The sequence below is a fragment of the Coregonus lavaretus genome, assembly GCF_964263955.1.
Source record: "Coregonus lavaretus genome assembly, chromosome: 37".
Classification (NCBI taxonomy): Eukaryota; Metazoa; Chordata; class Actinopteri; order Salmoniformes; family Salmonidae; genus Coregonus; species Coregonus lavaretus.
In genome coordinates, this window is record NC_140024.1 from 31,588,336 (window position 1) to 31,607,642 (window position 19,307).

The following is a 19,307-nucleotide window of genomic DNA, read 5'->3' on the forward strand; positions in this document are numbered from 1 at the left end:
GAATTAAAAATAAACATTTTTGCTAAAAGTATTATTATATTATTGATTGATTGACTATGACTTTTCAGATCACCCAGTAATGCTATCTGCAAGGTTAGTTCCAGGTAAATATTGCAATCCTTTAGCCATACCTGGACCTGTGTCCAAAAACAAGCTACAAATGGACAGAACCAAAACAAATTATCTAATGATTCTGTCTCTTCACAGCAAAATCTGCAGAGCTGGGAAGATTGTATCCCCCATATAAATAACATTATATTGGTAGCAATAATTTTATATAATAATTTAAATTGAAAGATTCTAATTTTTGAATCCGGTGTCGTTTTGCGTGTCAGTTCCTATGCTATGGGATCGGTACGTCAAAGATCTCTTCCCAACTATTTTGCAATCTATATGGGACGGCTGTCAATCCTTTGGTCCTTAAGTGAAACTGATATACTTTTTTATTTATCACAGTTTTCCTTAACCAATTATGTTCTTTAATGCAAGGCCGACAGACAAGTTCCTTACTTTCTCCCCCTTCCACTTTCCTCTTCCACTTTTGCGGTAAGGCTGAAATTATTTGGTTGTAATTTTGGGTAGAGCAGACATTTCCATATGTTTTTGTCAGCTGCATGTGCGACATAACTCCACCAGTCCTACCGATGATATCATTTACGAAGATTATACCTTTTTTAAACATTCTGTCAAAAAAGAAAGGTTTTTTGTCAATTAGTAAGTATGATTTTAACCACAATATTTGTTGCATTATTTGTTCTGTCGTTTCTGGAGGATTAAATTGAAACCAACTTTCTATGGCTTGTTTTAGAAATAGTGACATTTGGGAGATTATTTCCTTTTCAAATAACTGAAAGTGAGAGGTTGTAATCTGAATAAAGGGAAAAAGGCCTTTCTTGAACATTGGGTGAGACAATCTTACTAATTTGCTTGAGAACCAGTTCGGATTTAAGTATAACTTTTGTATGACTGAAGGTTTTAGTGATAGGTCTAATGCTTTAATATTTAATAATTTCTGTCCTCCGAATTCATATTCATTATATAAATATGCTCTTTTAATTTTGTCTGGCTTGCCGTTCCAAATAAAATAGAATATTTTTTTCTCATATAATTTAAAAAACTGTTCGCTAGGCGTAGGCAAGACCATAAGCAAATAGATAATACTAAAGAGTTAATCAGGGTGATTTTTCCACAAATTGACAGGTATTTTCCTTTCCATGGTAGTAAGATCTTATCTATTTTTGCTAACTTTCTATTAACATTTATTGAAGTGAGATCATTTATTTCCTTTGGGATATGTATTCCGAGTATATCCACATCACCCTCAGACCATTTTCATTGTTGACACAGTGCAAAGTCATGGCTTAACAATGCAAGTCATTGTTGGCTCAGTGCAAAGTCGTTGTTGACACAGTAGAAGTCATTGGTGACACAGTGTAAAGTCATGGCTGAAACAGCGCAAAGTCATTGTTAACACAGTTCAAAGTCATTGTTAAAGCTCTCAATCTGGTCAACCAAAGCTGTTATTTTCCTGCCTCTCCTATTTCGACCCACCCCAGTACTGTGTATGTTAGCATCGCATGTTTCCTTTGATTCAGAAGTAATGGACATAACTGTGGACATACAGACACCACCCAGACATTATTTTCCCCACCTCTTACTGGGCTCTATTCCATCTGCATCGCAGAAATTCAGCTTTTTCAGCATGATTGAAATCTAAAGGCAATGTTCCCGCTTCAGTGGAGACTGCATTCACGGTAAACGCTGCATATGTCGGCTCAATAGGTAATTACCTTTACATTCCCATCGCGGAATCTGCAACGCTTCAGCTTTCCAGATTGAATAGAGCTGTGTTTGTGGGTATCATGACACAGGCAAAGTGATCCTCTGTGAAAGAGCAGAGACTAGCTCCACTGTGCTTATATAAGGGAGACCTTTAACAAGTTGTTGAGACCCATAACAAAACAAAGGCCCAATGGAAGGGGTTTAACTGCCTCTGTGGCCCCAGGCTGTAAAAGACCCTTAGTGAAGCCTCATTGGAGTCCACAGCGCCAGAACTAAAGCATGCCATTCTCTGGGTAGCATTCATAATGATCTGCTAACACAAACTGTTGTGGCTTTTTGAGGGTCTAACTGCATACAAGAATGAATGGTTAGGAATGTTGTCAGTGGTTAACAAACGAAATAACTGTTACTAGCTCATCGTCAAGGCTTTACTACTGAAGAGAGCTCACAAAACAACACCATGTGATTACAGAATGAAGCTGTTCATAGCAACAGCTCATTCATAGCAACAGTAGAAAAATTACTCTGAACTTCTGTATTGCACATCTCAGAGGGGGCTCCTTTCTTCAAAACTCCACCACTTCTTTACTTATCTAAATTATTTTTAATTGAAAAAAGCGTAAATCACCCTCCAGTCCATGTGTCTGAGATAAGGAAGGCTGGGTGGAAAAGAGTGAAGTGTAATTTTTTTTAAAATGGTGGGCAAAGTTGGCTGTCAGATGTATTACAACGTAAATGTACTTTTAATTAGTCCGTCTGCATATTTCAAGACATATGAGGGTGCAGTGAGATACCCAATGGGTTGGACGATACTTTTCTCATCAATCTTGAAAAAACGTATACTTAAAAACTGGAAATCAACCAATCCTCCATCGTTAACACAATGGAAAGGTCAGATGCTTTATCTAAATGTTGAAAGTGCGTGTGCGACGGAGAGAAACAAAATGGTGCAGTTTGAGGCGCTGGAGATGGAGGTCAGAGAAGGTGGGTCCGGGCAGGGGTGATGTTGGGGAGGGCAGGGGTGATGTTGGGGAGGGCAGGGGTGATGTTGGGGAGGGCAGGGGTGATGTTGGGGATGGCAGGGGTGATGTTGGGGATGGCAGGGGTGATGTTGGGGATGGCAGGGGTGATGTTGGGAGGGCAGGGGTGATGTTGGGGAGGGCAGGGGTGATGTTGGGGAGGGCAGGGGTGATGTTGGGGAGGGCAGGGGTGATGTTGGGGAGGGCAGGGGTGATGTTGAGGAGGGCAGGGGTGATGTTGGGGAGGGCAGGGGTGCTGTTGGGGACGGCAGGGGTGAAGTTGGGGAGGGCAGGGGTGATGTTGGGGAGGGCAGGGGTGATGTTGGGGATGGCAGGGGTGATGTTGGGGATGGCAGGGGTGATGTTGGGGATGGCAGGGGTGATGTTGGGGAGGGCAGGGGTGATGTTGGGGAGGGCAGGGGTGATGTTGGGGAGGGCAGGGGTGATGTTGGGGAGGGCAGGGGTGATGTTGGGGATGGCAGGGGTGATGTTGGGGAGGGCAGGGGTGATGTTGTGGATGGCAGGGGTGCTGTTGTGGATGTTTGTGAGTGTCTTGTATGTTGTCGTTTGTATGTGGATGTTTGTATTGTTAAAAAAAAAATAACAAAATAAACTGGTGTACATAAAAACCCTCAGCAGTGCTTTGCTTCCTCTGAGGACGTTGGCTTCTGTTCAGAATCGTCTCAAGTGAAGAGCTGCATGCATAAATCATTTGGTGTTTCAGATCTGTGACTTTCTGACAGGAGACAAAGAGACATGAAACACTAGACGACCAGCCTCCCTGTTGTTTGAATGGAAATACTTTTCATTGAATATGCTTTTTATCATGAAACACAGCAGAATAATGCATCAAACTGGGTTTGTATTTTCAAAGATTTTATTTGAAGTGGTATAAATACAAAATGTAAAGAACAAACATTGATGTTACAAAATAAATGTACTAATGATGAACACAAAAAAGCATGACTAAATGGCTTTTGTAAGTACGGTAGATGGGTTTGAGTGCTTTTGAAAATGCCAGGCATTGTTAAGAGGCTAGATGAAACGACAAGAGATGAATATACAGTACCAGTCAAAAGTTTAGACACACCTAATTTACATTGTAGAATAATAGTGAAGACATCAAAACTATGAAATAACACATATGGAATCATGTAGTAACCAAAAAAGTGTTAAACAAATCAAAATATATTTTTATATTTGAGATTCTTCAAAGTAGCCACTCTTTGCCTTGATGACAGCTTTGCACACTCTTGGCATTCTCTCAACCAGCTTCACCTGAAATGCTTTTCCAAAAGACTTCAAGGAGTTCCCACATATGCCGAGCCCTTGTTGGCTGCTTTTCCTTCACTCTGTGGTCCGACTCATCCCAAACCATCTCAATTGGGTTGAGGTCGGGGGATTGTGGAGGCCAGGTCATCTGATGCAGCACTCCATCACTCTCCTTCTTGGTAAAATAGCCCTTACACAGCCTGGAGGTGTGTTGGGTCATTGCCTTGTTGAAAAACAAATGATAGTCCCAATATGCGCAAACCAGATGGGATGGCGTATCGCTGCAGAATGCTGTGGTAGCCATGCTGGTTAAGTGTGCCTTGAATTCTAAATAAATCACAGACAGTGTCACCACCAGAGCACCCCCACACCATCACACCTCCTCCTCCATGCTTCATGGTGGGAGCCACACATGCAGAGATAATCCGTTCACCTACTCTGCGTCTCACAAAGACATGACGGTTGGAAACAAAAATCTCAAATTTGGACACATCAGACCAAATGACAGATTTCTACCGGTCTAATGTCCATTGCTCGTGTTTCTTGGCCCAAGCAGGTCTCTTCTTATTATTGTTGTCCTTTAGTAGTGGTTTCTTTGAAGTAATTTGACCATGAAGGCCTGATTCACACAGTCTCCTCTGAACAGTTGATGTTGAGATGTGTCTGTTACTTAAACTCTGTGAAGCATTTGTTTGGGCTGCAATTTCTGGGGCTGGTAACTCAAATGAACTTATCCTCTGCAGCAGAGGTAACTCTGGGTCTTCCTTTCCTGTGGCGGTCCTCATGAGAGCCAGTTTCATCATAGCGCTTGATGGTTTTTGCGACTGCACTTGAAGAAACTTTAAAAGTTCTTGACATTTTTCGGATTGACTGACCTTCATGTCTTAAAGTAATGATGGACTGTCGTTTCTCTTAATAGGGACTTGGTCTTTTACCAAATAGAGCTATCTTCTGTATACCCCCCTACCTTGTCACAACACAACTGATTGGCTCAAACGCATTAAGAAGGAAATAAATTCCACAAATTAACTTTTAACAAGGCACACCTGTTAATTGAAATGCATTCCAGATGACTAGCTCATGAAGCTGGTTGAGAGAATGCCAAGAGTGTGCAAAGCTGTCATCAAGTCAAAGGGTGGCTACTTTGAAGAATATCAAATATCAAATATATTTGTTTAACACTTTTTTTGGTTACTACATGATTCCATATGTGTTATTTCATAGTTTTGATGTCTTAACTATTATTCTACAATGTAGAAAATAGTAAAAATAAAGAAAAACCCTTGAATGAGTAGGTGTCCAAACGTTTGACTGGTACTGTACACACTTTGTTTCATGAACAGTAGTACGCCACATATCCACTGCCGCAAAGCCTCTCAGGCAGCTACCCTGGTTTTCTCACCATCAACCTCAGGTGGAAGTCAGAGTTCAACCTCATCATAACATTCATTCACCACAGAGCTTACAGATGGTGCCAATAGAGCCCAGAGCACAGAATAACCTCTGTCCCACCACTACAGGAATGGGAAGCTGCTGGAAAAATATGACTGTTCATAGAGGATACATCATTTATAAAAGCAAAACATTTACAAGACTAATCATTCATCTGTCAGAACAAACCTTGTGGTAAATCCTAATTTCCTCAGGTTGCATGACTAAATGGATCCCTGAATCAGGAGTGATATAAACTGCTTCTGAGTCTCTAGACACGTAAAGGACCGATGAAGATTTATCATCATGGGGAACTCTAATGTGTATGGTCAAACAAAAAAATGACATTTCAAAGTCAAAAGTGACACATATACAGTATATCACAGTGGTCACAGATTAACAAAATAAACTAAATCGTCAAATAAAGTGGTTAAAACCAAGGTGAGTAAGAATAAGGGCTCAGAGTTGAAACTACTGTAAGTATTGATGGTTTATCAGTGCCATGATATGAAAATATGTTGCTGTTTAACGGAGTATCTTCAAAAACAAAAGAATTCCGAAAGAACTCATTTAAAAAGCTCAACATTTGACAGGAAATTATTTCTTAGAACAATGCATCATCATTAGTAATAATTACACATCTGAGTGCATAAATTAGGGGAGGCGGGTAAAGTGTTTGCATATTACCTAAATAAAAATATTACAGCCACCCACTACATAAAAATGACAGAAGAAATACTCATTGTTGGAGGCATACAAAATTACTAATTCTCATTCATAGAAGCAATACACTGATAACTTAAATTAGCAATTAATATATTCCTCCCTTGTGCTGTTGTTCTAAAACCTCTATGCCGTCCGTAATTCTCTGAGAACGGCTAACAGTGACATTCTAATGATTCTATTCCCCTGTACACTGAATTCTACTGAGATTTAGAGACAAATAATAAAATGTAAAATACTAAAATGGCAGAATTTAGAGACAAATACTAAAATGGCAGAATTTAGAGACAAATACTAAAATGGCAGAATTTAGAGACATATACTAAAATGGCAGAATTTAGAGACAAATACTAAAATGGAAGGAAGGATTCAAGTAGATAAGACACTGGTCAGCCAACACCTGACCCGACGGAGTTTGAAGCTCAAGGTCGTCTCTAGCACCAGGTTATTTTCGCAGCACCATTGTCAAAGAATTTGGCGTTTTTTTTGACGCACTTCATAAGCATTCATGAAACTCTAATTACATTACATAGCTGTTTTATAAGGCATTATTCACAAGCTGGGAACCAACTTGACAGGGGGTGTTGCTTATGCTAATGTCCTAGTCGCTACATCAGCTGCTATCAATAGAAAGCATTGTCCGAGCTACAAGGTGTTCTTGTAGTTAACGAATGTGTAACAACTGTATGCTAAAATCAGTACGCTGGTCCAGTCCACATTGCTACTGGCTGAACCAGACATCTGACTAAACCATGTGTTCCAGTCCACGTTGCTACTGGTTGAAACAGTCATCTGACTAAACCACGTGTTCCAGTCCACGTTGCTACTGGCTGAACCAGTCATCTGACTAAACCACGTGTTCCAGTCCACGTTGCTACTGGCTGAACCAGACATCTGACTAAACCACGTGTTCCAGTCCACGTTGCTACTGGCTGAACCAGACATCTGACTAAACCACGTGTTCCAGTCCACGTTGCTACTGGTTGAAACAGTCATCTGACTAAACCACGTGTTCCAGTCGACGTTGCTACTGGCTGAACCAGTCGTCTGACTAAACCACGTGTTCCAGTTTGTGTTCTGTCATGTGGTCCCATCCTACTATGTGGTAAATTATTGTTTGAGAAGCGCTTGATATAAATTATGTTAGCACTTTTGGGACTATTCTATTGGTTCCATTGTACCAGGCCAACTAATCAAGCACAGCTCAGGTATGGTTTTCCTACCACCAGAATGTGGCTCTATCCCAACATCACTGAGCAGCTCTGACCCAGCAGCTCTGACCCAGCAGTCAGAACAGCAGGGTGAGTGTGGCTACCAATTTGACAGTAGACTCCTGAATGAGAAATTGTGTGTGTATCCAGCTGAAGATTCACCCTTCAACGACAGATGGATAAGATGGATACTGCAATTTTGCAGGTCCAGAGCTGCTACCTGATCATCTGTGTGTGTGTGTGCCCATGTCTGTGTGTGTGTGTAAGAGTGTGTGCGACTGAGCGTGGGTGACAGTGTCCACCCTATATTGATCGCTGACCTCAGCGACGGGACGTGCGCTCGCTGCCACGGGAACGCCGGCCACAGGTCTTGCAGCACTGCGCCCGCACGGTGGGCAGGTGGCATCGGCCAAGCCACTGGAGGGTCTGACAGAAACGGAATGTGAGGCGGTCACGAAGACACGTGAGCCCTGTGAGAGAGAGAGAGACAGAGAGAGAGTTTCTGTGAGACAATTCTGTATAGTAAGGACAACAACAGATTTTGCATAATTAAGTTCCCTTAATAGAAAAGATAATTGCTACCTATGACCAATAGAGACAGTGACCCAAATCAGACTTTGTATTATGAAGAATGGATTTTAAAGGTTGAATAATAACACACCAGGACGACTGAGCCCCTTAAGTTCAAAGGTCACTGTTCAGATGTCTCATAGGCATTCCTGCTCATGCTCTATTACCCTGCGCTCACAGAGGCGTGCTAACGAGGGTTGTTTGTGTTATCAATGCTTGACAGGCTCCTTCAGGTCAGGGCACTGGGACGTCTGAATTCATTAAAGACGTGTACCATGGGGACGACAACTTAAACAAATCTGAAAGCATAAATCACAGCTTTGCAGCAGTACAAAAGCACAGACACTAGCAACGCTCATATGATACAGTATGTTGTTGTCAGAGTCATGGTTCACATTACATGTGTGCTGAGAATGTAACTATGTGATTGCGAAATAACCCAAATGCAAGCATGGTTTTCACATATAGGGGAAGCTGAGAGGGACCAACCAGCATGACAACGACTTGCTACAGCCACAAATACCGATAGCAAAGCAGCAGATGGTTCACATTATATTGATTTCATAAGAGTATGAAAAATTTATGCACTCACTAACTGTAAGTCGCTCTGGATAAGAGCATCTGCTAAATGACTAAAATGTCAATTGGATCACAAAAAAAATTAAATAATTGACACAATGAAACAAGACTTCATTATAACGGTATTGCTTCATTATAATGCGATTTGCTCAAGGCACAATATTTTAATGACCTTTCACAAGTTACATTATAAGAAACATCAAGATCACAGCCAAATCAGCTATTGTGCATTTTACAAGAAGATGAGGAATTCTTTCATCACTAATGTCACAGACCTCCTTTGAGGAGTTAGCCAATCATCCAAGGCCACTTAAACAAGGTATAGCTAGTATGAGATGCTAACAACGCTAACTCACTATCATCTGTATGCATGATATAATTAAGACAAATCCTATGCTAAAATATACATGTAAAGCATATAGGGGTATGATCTGAGACCGAGAGAAAAAGGGGAAATTAAAGTCTGCTGGGGCCTCAGGGCTGTACCAGATCTTAGTGATAGTAGTGAGTCTGTTGCTGACGATGTTCATTTTGACATTTACATTTTAGTCATTTAGCAGACGCTCTTATCCAGAGCGACTTACAGTTAGTGAGTGCATAATTGTTTTTATCATACTGGCCCCCCGTGGGAATCGAACCCACAACCCTGGGTTCGATTCCCACGGGGGGCCAGTATGAAAAATAAAAAAATAATGTAAGTCGCTCTGGATAAGAGCGTCTGCTAAAAAAAAAAAAGTATACATTAAAGTGATGAAAAACAATATAGTTATGCGGTATACGTCCAAATTCATCTGTGCTTTGGAAGTTAGAGGTCATACCAGGGTTGACCTCTAACTTGGTAGAGTATATCTTCAGATCAAATCATACCTTGCTGTCAATGGGAAATTTAGACAAATACTTAAAACACTTCAAATAATTCCCCTGAGAAATTCCAGATAAAAAAATATCATGGGGGTTTAATAACCAAATAATATTCCCATTGGGTGCAAAATGATAGAGCTTGTGACTGTAGATTACCTTCTAAAATGGATGGAAACGTTTTCAGCGCCTGCAGATGTATTGAGGGAATAATAGATTTAAGCCACGGTTGCAGAGGGAAAATGAGGGCAGGAATTCTTTAGAATATTTATTCTCTCGCAGCACTATTAAAACCACATCAGAGAATATGAAATGGAAAAGAAGGAATATATTATTCAATTAATAAAACACTGCCTGAGGTTTATTGAAAACTAACAGAAATAATAACAATAATGAGCAACACTGTGCTCGCACACGGTCTTGAAGTGACTCTCTTTTCAAGTCTACAGTAAGATTTATCTTTCATCTTATCTTACATTGTTTTCAACTGATAATGCAAGGCCATATCTTAGTGATTTGAATAACTATGAAAATAAATTGAAGGCAGTTGTTGGGATTAGTTACTTCAAAAGGTATATTACATATTACTCATTACGTTAACAAAAGTAACATGTTCCTTTACAATATTACTTTGCATGGAAAGTAAAACGTTATATTACTAGTTACTCATAACAATTCATCGGATTACATAACGCGCTACTTTTGTAACGTTACCCCCAACACTAAGGATATGTCCTTAGAAGTAGAGATGAGGATGTTGATTTCTTGGGATATTGTGCATGATCGATCCCCTCTTGCATTGAAAAGAGAAATGTAATTGAAAAATGAATATTAAGCGATGGAGGTAGACGTCTTTTTGAGTGCTACATGAACATTGTGATGAATCTAACCAATTTGGTTTAAAGTGCCAACTAAAAACAAGGCCAACAATGATGGAAAAGTGCAATGGAATTAATCTATCGTAACCTATTATATGCAAATCTTTACAGGAGCATTATGTAACAAAGTCATGGTCAGGGGCTCAAGTTGAGATGGTCTTGAGATCTACTATAAACAAAGAGAGATCTCAGAGGTACTACATCTCAGCAGTTCTCCAGTGTTCACCATAGTCTCTTAAAACCAACCTCTCAGCATCTGGACTAGAAATTACTTCATTGTCCTACTGCCTGATAGCTTTCTCATCCCACTGCAGGGGAGTGGAGGGAAGGACTTAACCGAAGCCTTCCTTTCCTGTTCTCTGCCTCATTCTGGTGCTCTGGGGGCAGGACTGCCTGAGAACCAGGAGCGATGGCGGAGAGTGGGGACATTGTAAAAATGAAACCCCACGCCTTCCTGAGAGGAAGGTGAGTCCGGGTGAGCTAGTGTAGCAACAGAGGAATGTGAGTCTGGGTGAGGTAGCTTAGTGACAGAGGAAGGGGAGTCTGGGTGAGCTAGTGTAGCGACAGAGGAAGGGGAGTCTGGGTGAGCTAGTGTAGCGACAGAGGAAGGTGAGTCTGGGTGAGCTAGCGTAGCGACAGAGGAATGTGAGTCTGGGTGAGGTAGCTTAGTGACAGAGGAAGGGGAGTCTGGGTGAGCTAGTGTAGCGACAGAGGAAGGGGAGTCTGGGTGAGCTAGCGTAGCGACTGAGAGGAAGGTGAGTCTGGGTGAGCTAGCATATCGACTGAGAGGAAGGTGAGTCTGGGTGAGCTAGCGTATCGACTGAGAGGAAGGTGAGTCTGGGTGAGCTAGCGTAGCGACTGAGAGGAAGGTGAGTCTGGGTGAGCTAGCGTATCGACTGAGAGGAAGGTGAGTCTGGGTGAGCTAGCGTAGCGACTGAGAGGAAGGTGAATCTGGGTGAGCTAGCGTAGCGACTGAGAGGAAGGTGAGTCTGGGTGAGCTAGCGTATCGACTGAGAGGAAGGTGAGTCTGGGTGAGCTAGCGTATCGACTGAGAGGAAGGTGAGTCTGGGTGAGCTAGCGTATCGACTGAGAGGAAGGTGAGTCTGGGTGAGCTAGCGTAGCGACTGAGAGGAAGGTGAGTCTGGGTGAGCTAGCGTATCGACTGAGAGGAAGGTGAGTCTGGGTGAGCTAGCGTAGCGACTGAGAGGAAGGTGAGTCTGGGTGAGCTAGCGTAGCGACTGAGAGGAAGGTGAGTCTGGGTGAGCTAGCGTAGCGACTGAGAGGAAGGTGAATCTTCTAAGACATAATCCTGTGAATAAATGCAGACAAGATACCCACATACACTAACTGAGTCACCGAAAAGCAAACCTTTATTTTTAACCATGACTCACCTTTGTCAGCAGCGATTGGTGTGGGGGTATCCTGTCTACAGTGTGCTTTTAGTGTGCACAAAGCTTCCTTCTCCAGTCAAATTCTAATATTGCTGTAATGCTAGGTAGTGAGACCGCCCCCCCCCCCCCAGCCCGACAGGATGCTCTCAATTGTGCATCTGTAAAAGTTTGTGAGGGTTTTAGGTGCTAAGCCAAATTTCTTCAGCCTCCTGAGGTTGAAAAGGCTCTGTTGCGCCTTCTTCACCACACTGTCTGCGTGGGTGGACCATTTCAGTTTGTCGGTGATGTGTACGCCAAGGAACTTGAAGCTTTCCACCTTCTCCACTGCGGTCCCGTCGATGTGGATAGGTGGGTGCACCCTCTGCTGTTTCCTGAAGTCCACGATCATCTCCTTTGTTTTGTTGATGTTGAGTGAGAGGTTATTTTCCTGGCACCACACTCCCAGAGCCCTCACCTCCTCCCTGTAGGCTGTCTCGTCATTGTTGGTAATCAAGCCTACTACTGTTGTGTCATCTGCAAACTTGATGATTGAGTTGGAGGCGTGCTTGGCCACGCAGTCATGGGTGAACAGGGAGTACAGGAGGGGTCTGAGCACGCACCCTTGTGGGGCCCCAGTGTTGAGGATCAGCGAAGTAGAGATGTTGTTTCCTACCTTCACCACCTGGGGGCAGCCCGCCAGGAAGTCCAGGACCCAGTTGCACAGGGCGGGGTTCAGACCCAGGGCCTCGAGCTTAATGATGAGCTTGGAGGGTACTATGGTGTTGAATGCTGAGCTAAAGTCAATGAACAGCATTCTTACATAGGTATTCCTCTTGTCCGGATGGGATAGGGCAGTGCGCAGTGTGATGGCGATTGCATCGTCTGTGGATCTATTGGGATGGTAAGCAAATTGAAGTGGGTCTAGGGTGACAGGTAAGGTAGAGGTGATATGATCCTTGACTAGTCTCTCAAAGCACTTCATGATGACAGAGGTGAGTGCTACAGGGCGATAGTCATTTAGTTCAGTTACCTTGGGTACAGGAACAATGGTGGCCATCTTGAAGCATGTGGGAACAGCAGACTGGGAAAGGGAGAGATTGAATATGTCCATAAACACACCAGCCAGCTGGTCTGCGCATGCTCTGAGGACGCGGCTAGGGATGCCATCTGGGCCGGCAGCCTTGCGGGGGTTAACATGCTTAAATGCCTTAAATCACGTCGGTCATGGAGAAGGAGAGGCCACAGTCCTTGGTAGTGGGCCTCGTCAGTGGCACTGTGTTATCCTCAAAGCGGGCGAAGAAGGTGTTTAGCTTGTCTGGAAGCGAGACGTCGGTGTCGGCGACGTGGCTGGTTTTCTTTTTGTAGTCCGTGATTGTCTGTAGACCCTGCCACATACGTCTTGTGTCTGAGCCGTTGAATTGCGACTCCACTTTGTCTCTATACTGATGTTTTGCCAGTTTAATTGCCTTGCGGAGTGAGTTGCTACACTGTTTGTATTCTGCCATATCCCCAGTCACCTTGCCATGGTTGAATGCGGTGGTTGGCGCTTTTAGATTTGCGCGAATGCTACCGTCTATCCACGGTTTCTGGTTAGGGTAGGTTTTAATAGTCACAGTGGGCACAACATCAGCTATACACTTCCTGATAAACTCAGTCACTGTTTCAGTGTATTCGTCTAAATTATTTTCAGAAGCTACCCGGAACATATCCCAGTCCGTGTGATCAAAACAATCTTGAAGCGTGGATTCCGATTGATCAGACCATCGTTGAATAGTCCTTAGCACGGGTACTTCCTGTTTGAGTTTCTGCCTATAGGAAGGGAGAAGCAAAATGGAGTCAGATTTGCCGAAAGGAGGGAGGGGGAGGGCCTTATAACCATCCCGGAAGTTTGAATAGCAATGGTCGAGGATTTTAGCAGCGCGAGTACAACAGTCGATATGTTGATAGAACTTCGGCAGCCTAGTCCTCAAATTTGTTTTGTTAAAATCCCCGGCTACAATAAATGCAGCCTCAGGATATGTGGTTTCCAGTTTGCATAAAGTCCAGTGAAGTTCTTTGAGGGCCGTCGTGGTATCGGCTTGAGGGGGGACATACACGGCCGTGACTATAACCAAAGAAGATTGGGAGATTATATGGTCGGTATTTGATTGTGAGATATTCTAGGTCGGGTGAACAGAAGGACTCGAGTTCCTGTATGTTACTACAATTACACCATGAGTCGTTAATCATGAAACACACACCTCCTCCCTTCTACTTCCAAGAGAGCCATGTTTCCGTGAAACAGAGTATGTTACAGGCCTTGATGTCTCTCTGGAAAGAAATCCTTGCCCGTAGTTCGTCGACTTTGTTAACCAAAGATTGAACATTAGCGAGTAGGATACTTGGAAGCGGTGGGTGTTGTGCGCGCCTCCTAAGCTCCGAGTGCCTCTCCTCCGCCGGCAATGTTTTGGGTCAGCAGCTATAATCAGTTCAGTTGCCCTGGGGAGAGTAAACAAAGGATCTGCTTCGGGAAAGTCATATTCCTGGTCGTAATGCTGGTGAGTTACCGCCGCTCTGATATCCAATAGTTTTTCCCGGCTGTATGTAATGATGCAAAACACTTTCTGAGCTAATAACGTTAAAAAAATAATACAAAAAAACAAAATACTGCAAAGTTTCCTAAGAGCTAGTCGCGAGGCCGCCATCTTCGTCGGCACCAGATAGTGGCTGTAGCAGTATATTCTGCTCCCATATGGTTCCATTAGCCAGCTCCACAATACACAGTGATAGGAATAATAATATATAATATAATAATATATAATATAATAATAATATAATAAGTATGAAAAAATGTATGCACTCAGTAACTGTAAGTCGCTCTGGATAAGAGCGTCTGCTAAATGACTAAAATGTAAAATGAATAAAGACAGTATATTGCGGAGCGAGGTCAATTGAAGCATGTGGGAGCAGAATATGGCGTGTGCACATTTTCTATCTTTCCAATCTCAGACACACATCCAAGACATACAATGTACTTTAATCAATTTTAAATGATGAATATCGAACAAATCACAAATACATACAAAGAGCATCTTGCTCTAATACAACAGTATACAGCCAACCTTGAGGTAATAAACAGCGTGATGAACTAAGGTTGTTCAGACTTGTACAAGTTAGGAACAAGTACATGATTGTGTGTCAAATGTTCCAACTGACACTGCACACACAGTAATCCTTAGTAATCCTACTGTACTTCATCATGGAACAGACATGGGCGCATGGAAAGTACTCAACAATCCGCCTCAGTGTTTTTCGCCCCCTATTGTAGCTGGAAGACAAGCCATGGCATGAGAGGGTTCATTCAAGTCCACTACCCTCCTGTCTTAACAACCAGCTCCACCACAGAGGGTTCAGTCAAGTCCACTACCCTCCTGTCTAAACAACCAGCTCCACCACAGAGGGTTCAGTCGAGGCCACTACCCTCCTGTCTTAACAACCAGCTCCACCACAGAGGGTTCAGTCAAGTCCACTACCCTCCTGTCTTAACAACCAGCTCCACCACAGAGGGTTCAGTCAAGTCCACTACCCTCCTGTCTTAACATCCAGCTCCACCACAGAGGGTTCAGTCAAGTCCACTACCCTCCTGTCTTAACAACCAGCTCCACCACAGAGGGTTCAGTCAAGTCCACTACCCTCCTGTCTTAACAACCAGCTCCATTACAGAGGGTTCAGTCAAGTCCACTACCCTCCTGTCTTAACAACCAGCTCCACCACAGAGGGTTCAGTCAAGTCCACTACCCTCCTGTCTTAACAACCAGCTCCACCACAGAGGGTTCAGTCAAGTCCACTACCCTCCTGTCTTAACATCCAGCTCCACCACAGAGGGTTCAGTCAAGTCCACTACCCTCCTGTCTTAACAACCAGATCCATTACAGAGGGTTCATTCAAGTCCACTACCCTCCTGTCTTAACAACCAGCTCCACCACAGAGGGTTCAGTCAAGTCCACTACCCTCCTGTCTTAACAACCAGCTCCACCACAGAGGGTTCAGTCAAGTCCACTACCCTCCTGTCTTAACAACCAGCTCCACCACAGAGGGTTCAGTCAAGTCCACTACCCTCCTGTCTTAACAACCAGCTCCATTACAGAGGGTTCAGTCAAGTCCACTACCCTCCTGTCTTAACAACCAGCTCCACCACAGAGGGTTCAGTCAAGTCCACTACCCTCCTGTCTTAACAACCAGCTCCACCACAGAGGGTTCAGTCAAGTCCACTACCCTCCTGTCTTAACAACCAGCTCCATTACAGAGGGTTCAGTCAAGTCCACTACCCTCCTGTCTTAACAACCAGCTCCACCACAGAGGGTTCAGTCAAGTCCACTACCCTCCTGTCTTAACAACCAGCTCCACCACAGAGGGTTCAGTCAAGTCCACTACCCTCCTGTCTTAACAACCAGCTCCACCACAGAGGGTTCAGTCAAGTCCACTACCCTCCTGTCTTAACAACCAGCTCCACCACAGAGGGTTCAGTCAAGTCCACTACCCTCCTGGCTTAACAACCAGCTCCACCACAGAGGGTTCAGTCAAGTCCACTACCCTCCTGTCTTAACAACCAGCTCCACCACAGAGGGTTCAGTCAAGTCCACTACCCTCCTGTCTTAACAACCAGCTCCACCACAGAGAAACCAATTAATCTCCCAGTTCTCAGAAGCTTCAGTCAGTGCAACATCATTTCCTCATGTTGCCCCAGATCACAGAGCGCCCTAACATCACAGGGGTCAGAGGTCACAGCTGCAACGCGATCCCGCACTGTTTCCTGCACCCCCCCCCACCTCCCATTCTCATGGTATGACCCACTCCCCCACTAACCATCCAACCCCCTCACATGGAACAACATGACAGTACACAGAGAGGGGGGGGGGGGGGGGGGGGTTAGAGGCACATCCTGTAGGCCTGCTTGACCTGGACTTCCTCTGGCTTTCCACTCTCCAACTGTACTGGAAGCAGCAGTATCCATGGTCTATTTTAGCACCAGGGGTATATTTGAAGCAACTGGAGCCTGTTGTTCTCAAACCTCGTACTCTCGTCCCACGTCGCTGTACTGCACTGTTTGAGGAGTGGGTGCATTTCTCTGCATCGTCTTCATAGTGACTTAATATAAAGCCAGGGTTCATTACCGTACTACTGGGGCCTGACTCCGGGAGAGATGGGATGACCTCATTCACATTGGAAATGCAGGTCAGTAGACCAGGGAGAGGTTGGACCTGGGGAGAGGACCACGACGCATTGGTTTAAAGCTACATCAACAACAGTTTCAATTTCGTCAAACAACAACTATGACGAAAAAATACTCAACTGCCTATTTTTCCTGCCTAAAACTATGCCGATAACGAGACGAAATGCCCTGGGAAAAATAAATAAAACGATTACAAATTGCTTTTAATTTTTGTCTACGAAAATGTGACGAGATGAGAATTCCACGTGAAACTAATGGAGATTTAATTTGATATGAAGTGATGGGAGTTGGAGGTAGCCTGAATATTCATTATTTAATTGAAACAAATGCACTGATTATGTGACTAAAATGTCTGTTGCTAAAACTAGACGACTAAAACTGATAACTAAAACTAAGGAAGGATGAAATGACTAAAATGTGACTAAGACTAAAAGGTATTTTAAGATTAAAACTAAGACAATCTAAAATAACTACCAAAATGAACACTGATCAACAAGGACCATTACAAAAGATTAAACCATGACATAATGCATATAGTCTATGTAGAGGAACTAACAGTGATACATGAATGTTCATCTTCCAAACAACCCAACGACATTTCAGACAAAGCATATTTAAGCAATAAGGCCCAGGGGGAGGGGTGTGTGGTCTGATATACCACAGCTGTCAGCCAATCAGCATTCAGGGCTTGAACCACCCAGTTTATAAGTTCATTTTTTCCCTCCCAAGTAAATACCAGAGTCTTGATCTATCAATTCCAACTTCAAACCTAAAACTTTATAAGGAACCTGTTTCTGTGTGCTCGGGGGGGAAAGAGCTTTTGGAGAGGAAGCTGTGGGGTTAGGAGCTACTAGCCGGCCTGTCGGTCTGTCTGGATCAGTGAGTCTCTCCTTGGTCAGGGGCTTCCCCAGAGTACCCTCATTACAGACTTGTGGAAGCTGCCCACTGCTGTCAACTTTCACACAGAGCGAGAGAGAGAGAGACAGAGACAGAGAAAGGGGGGGAGAGTTGAGAAAGAGAGGAAAATGCAACAGAAATAAGAGGAGGAGAGTGAGAATTTTTATTATTATTATTATTATTATTATAGAATTAGAGGAAAAGAGAAAGTGAGATTGGGATACCATCACAGAGAGGTTGTGCCACTGGTTCTGCTAGACTCGTTGAGTTCACTGAGACAGAAGGCTTTGAGTACGCCTCAGTCACAGCCCACTTCACACATCTGGCTGCAAGGCATTTCTACCTTCCCCCGGCCTGGCAGCCTCCCCACACTATCCATAATAATTAACCAGGTAGTCCTGCCCCCAGCCTGACAGCCTCCCCTCACTGTCCATAGTAATTAACCAGGTAGTCCTGCCCCCAGCCTGACAGCCTCCCCTCACTGTCCATAGTAATTAACCAGGTAGTCCTGCCCCCGGCCTGACAGCATCCCATCACTGTCCCTAGTCATAAACCAGGCCTGACAGCCTCCCCTCAATGTCCATAGTAATTAACCAGGTAGTGAAATAGGAAACATGTACACATCCAATATTCAGGTGCTGGACAGAAACCGAAAGGCACAGAGAGGAGGAGTCGAGGAGTCGAGGAGTCGAGGAGTGTGCAAAAGGAGTTAACAATGAAATAGTACAAAGTTGTGAGTTTAGAGAATGTTAGAAGAAGAACAATTTCCTGGATCACTCAACAGCAATATCATCTGATCGCAGGATATGAAATGATAAACAGAAAGAGTCAACATTTCCAAGTCGGAAGCAAAATGAAGTCAGTTTTATTTGTCAAGCAGTGACGAGAGAGTGATGGGATGATGAAATGGAGAGTAGCCTGAAGCATAATGAAGGAAAGCCTGAAGCATAATGAAGGAAAGCCTGAAGCATGGTGGAGGGAAGCCTGAAGTATGGTGGAGGGAAGCCTGAAGTATGGTGGAGGGAAGCCTGAAGTATGGTGGAGGGAAGCCTGAAGTATAGTGGAGGGAAGCCTGAAGTATAGTGGAGGGAAGCCTGAAGTATGGTGGAGGGAAGCCTGAAGTATAATGGAGAGAAGCCTGAAGTATAATGGAGAGAAGCCTGAAGTATAGTGGAGGGAAGCCTGAAGTATGGTGGAGGGAAGCCTGAAGTATAGTGGAGGGAAGCCTGAAGTATAGTGGAGGGAAGCCTGAAGTATAATAGAGGGAAGCCTGAAGCATACTGAGGGAAGCCTGAAGCATATATATACAGTATATATATATATATATATATATATATACACATACACTGCTCAAAAAAATAAAGGGAACACTTAAACAACACATCCTAGATCTGAATGAATGAAATAATCTTATTAAATACTTTTTTCTTTACATAGTTGAATGTGCTGACAACAAAATCACACAAAAATTATCAATGGAAATCAAATGTGTCAACCCATGGAGG

The 19,307-nt window shown here is 43.6% G+C and overlaps 1 protein-coding gene across 1 annotated transcript in view; it reads right to left on the reverse strand.

The window, feature by feature from the left end:
- Positions 1-7,331: 7,331 nt before the first annotated feature.
- The window catches only part of LOC311111422 (A disintegrin and metalloproteinase with thrombospondin motifs 7-like), a gene marked incomplete at its 5' end in the record, with an annotated part of 143,718 nt that continues 131,742 nt past the window's right edge, over positions 7,332-19,307 (reverse strand). The window contains one exon of the mRNA XM_084154137.1: positions 7,332-7,908. Within this exon, the coding sequence (XP_084010263.1) occupies positions 7,760-7,908 (149 nt within the window). The 3' untranslated portion in view covers positions 7,332-7,759. The remainder of the gene's footprint in view (positions 7,909-19,307) is intronic.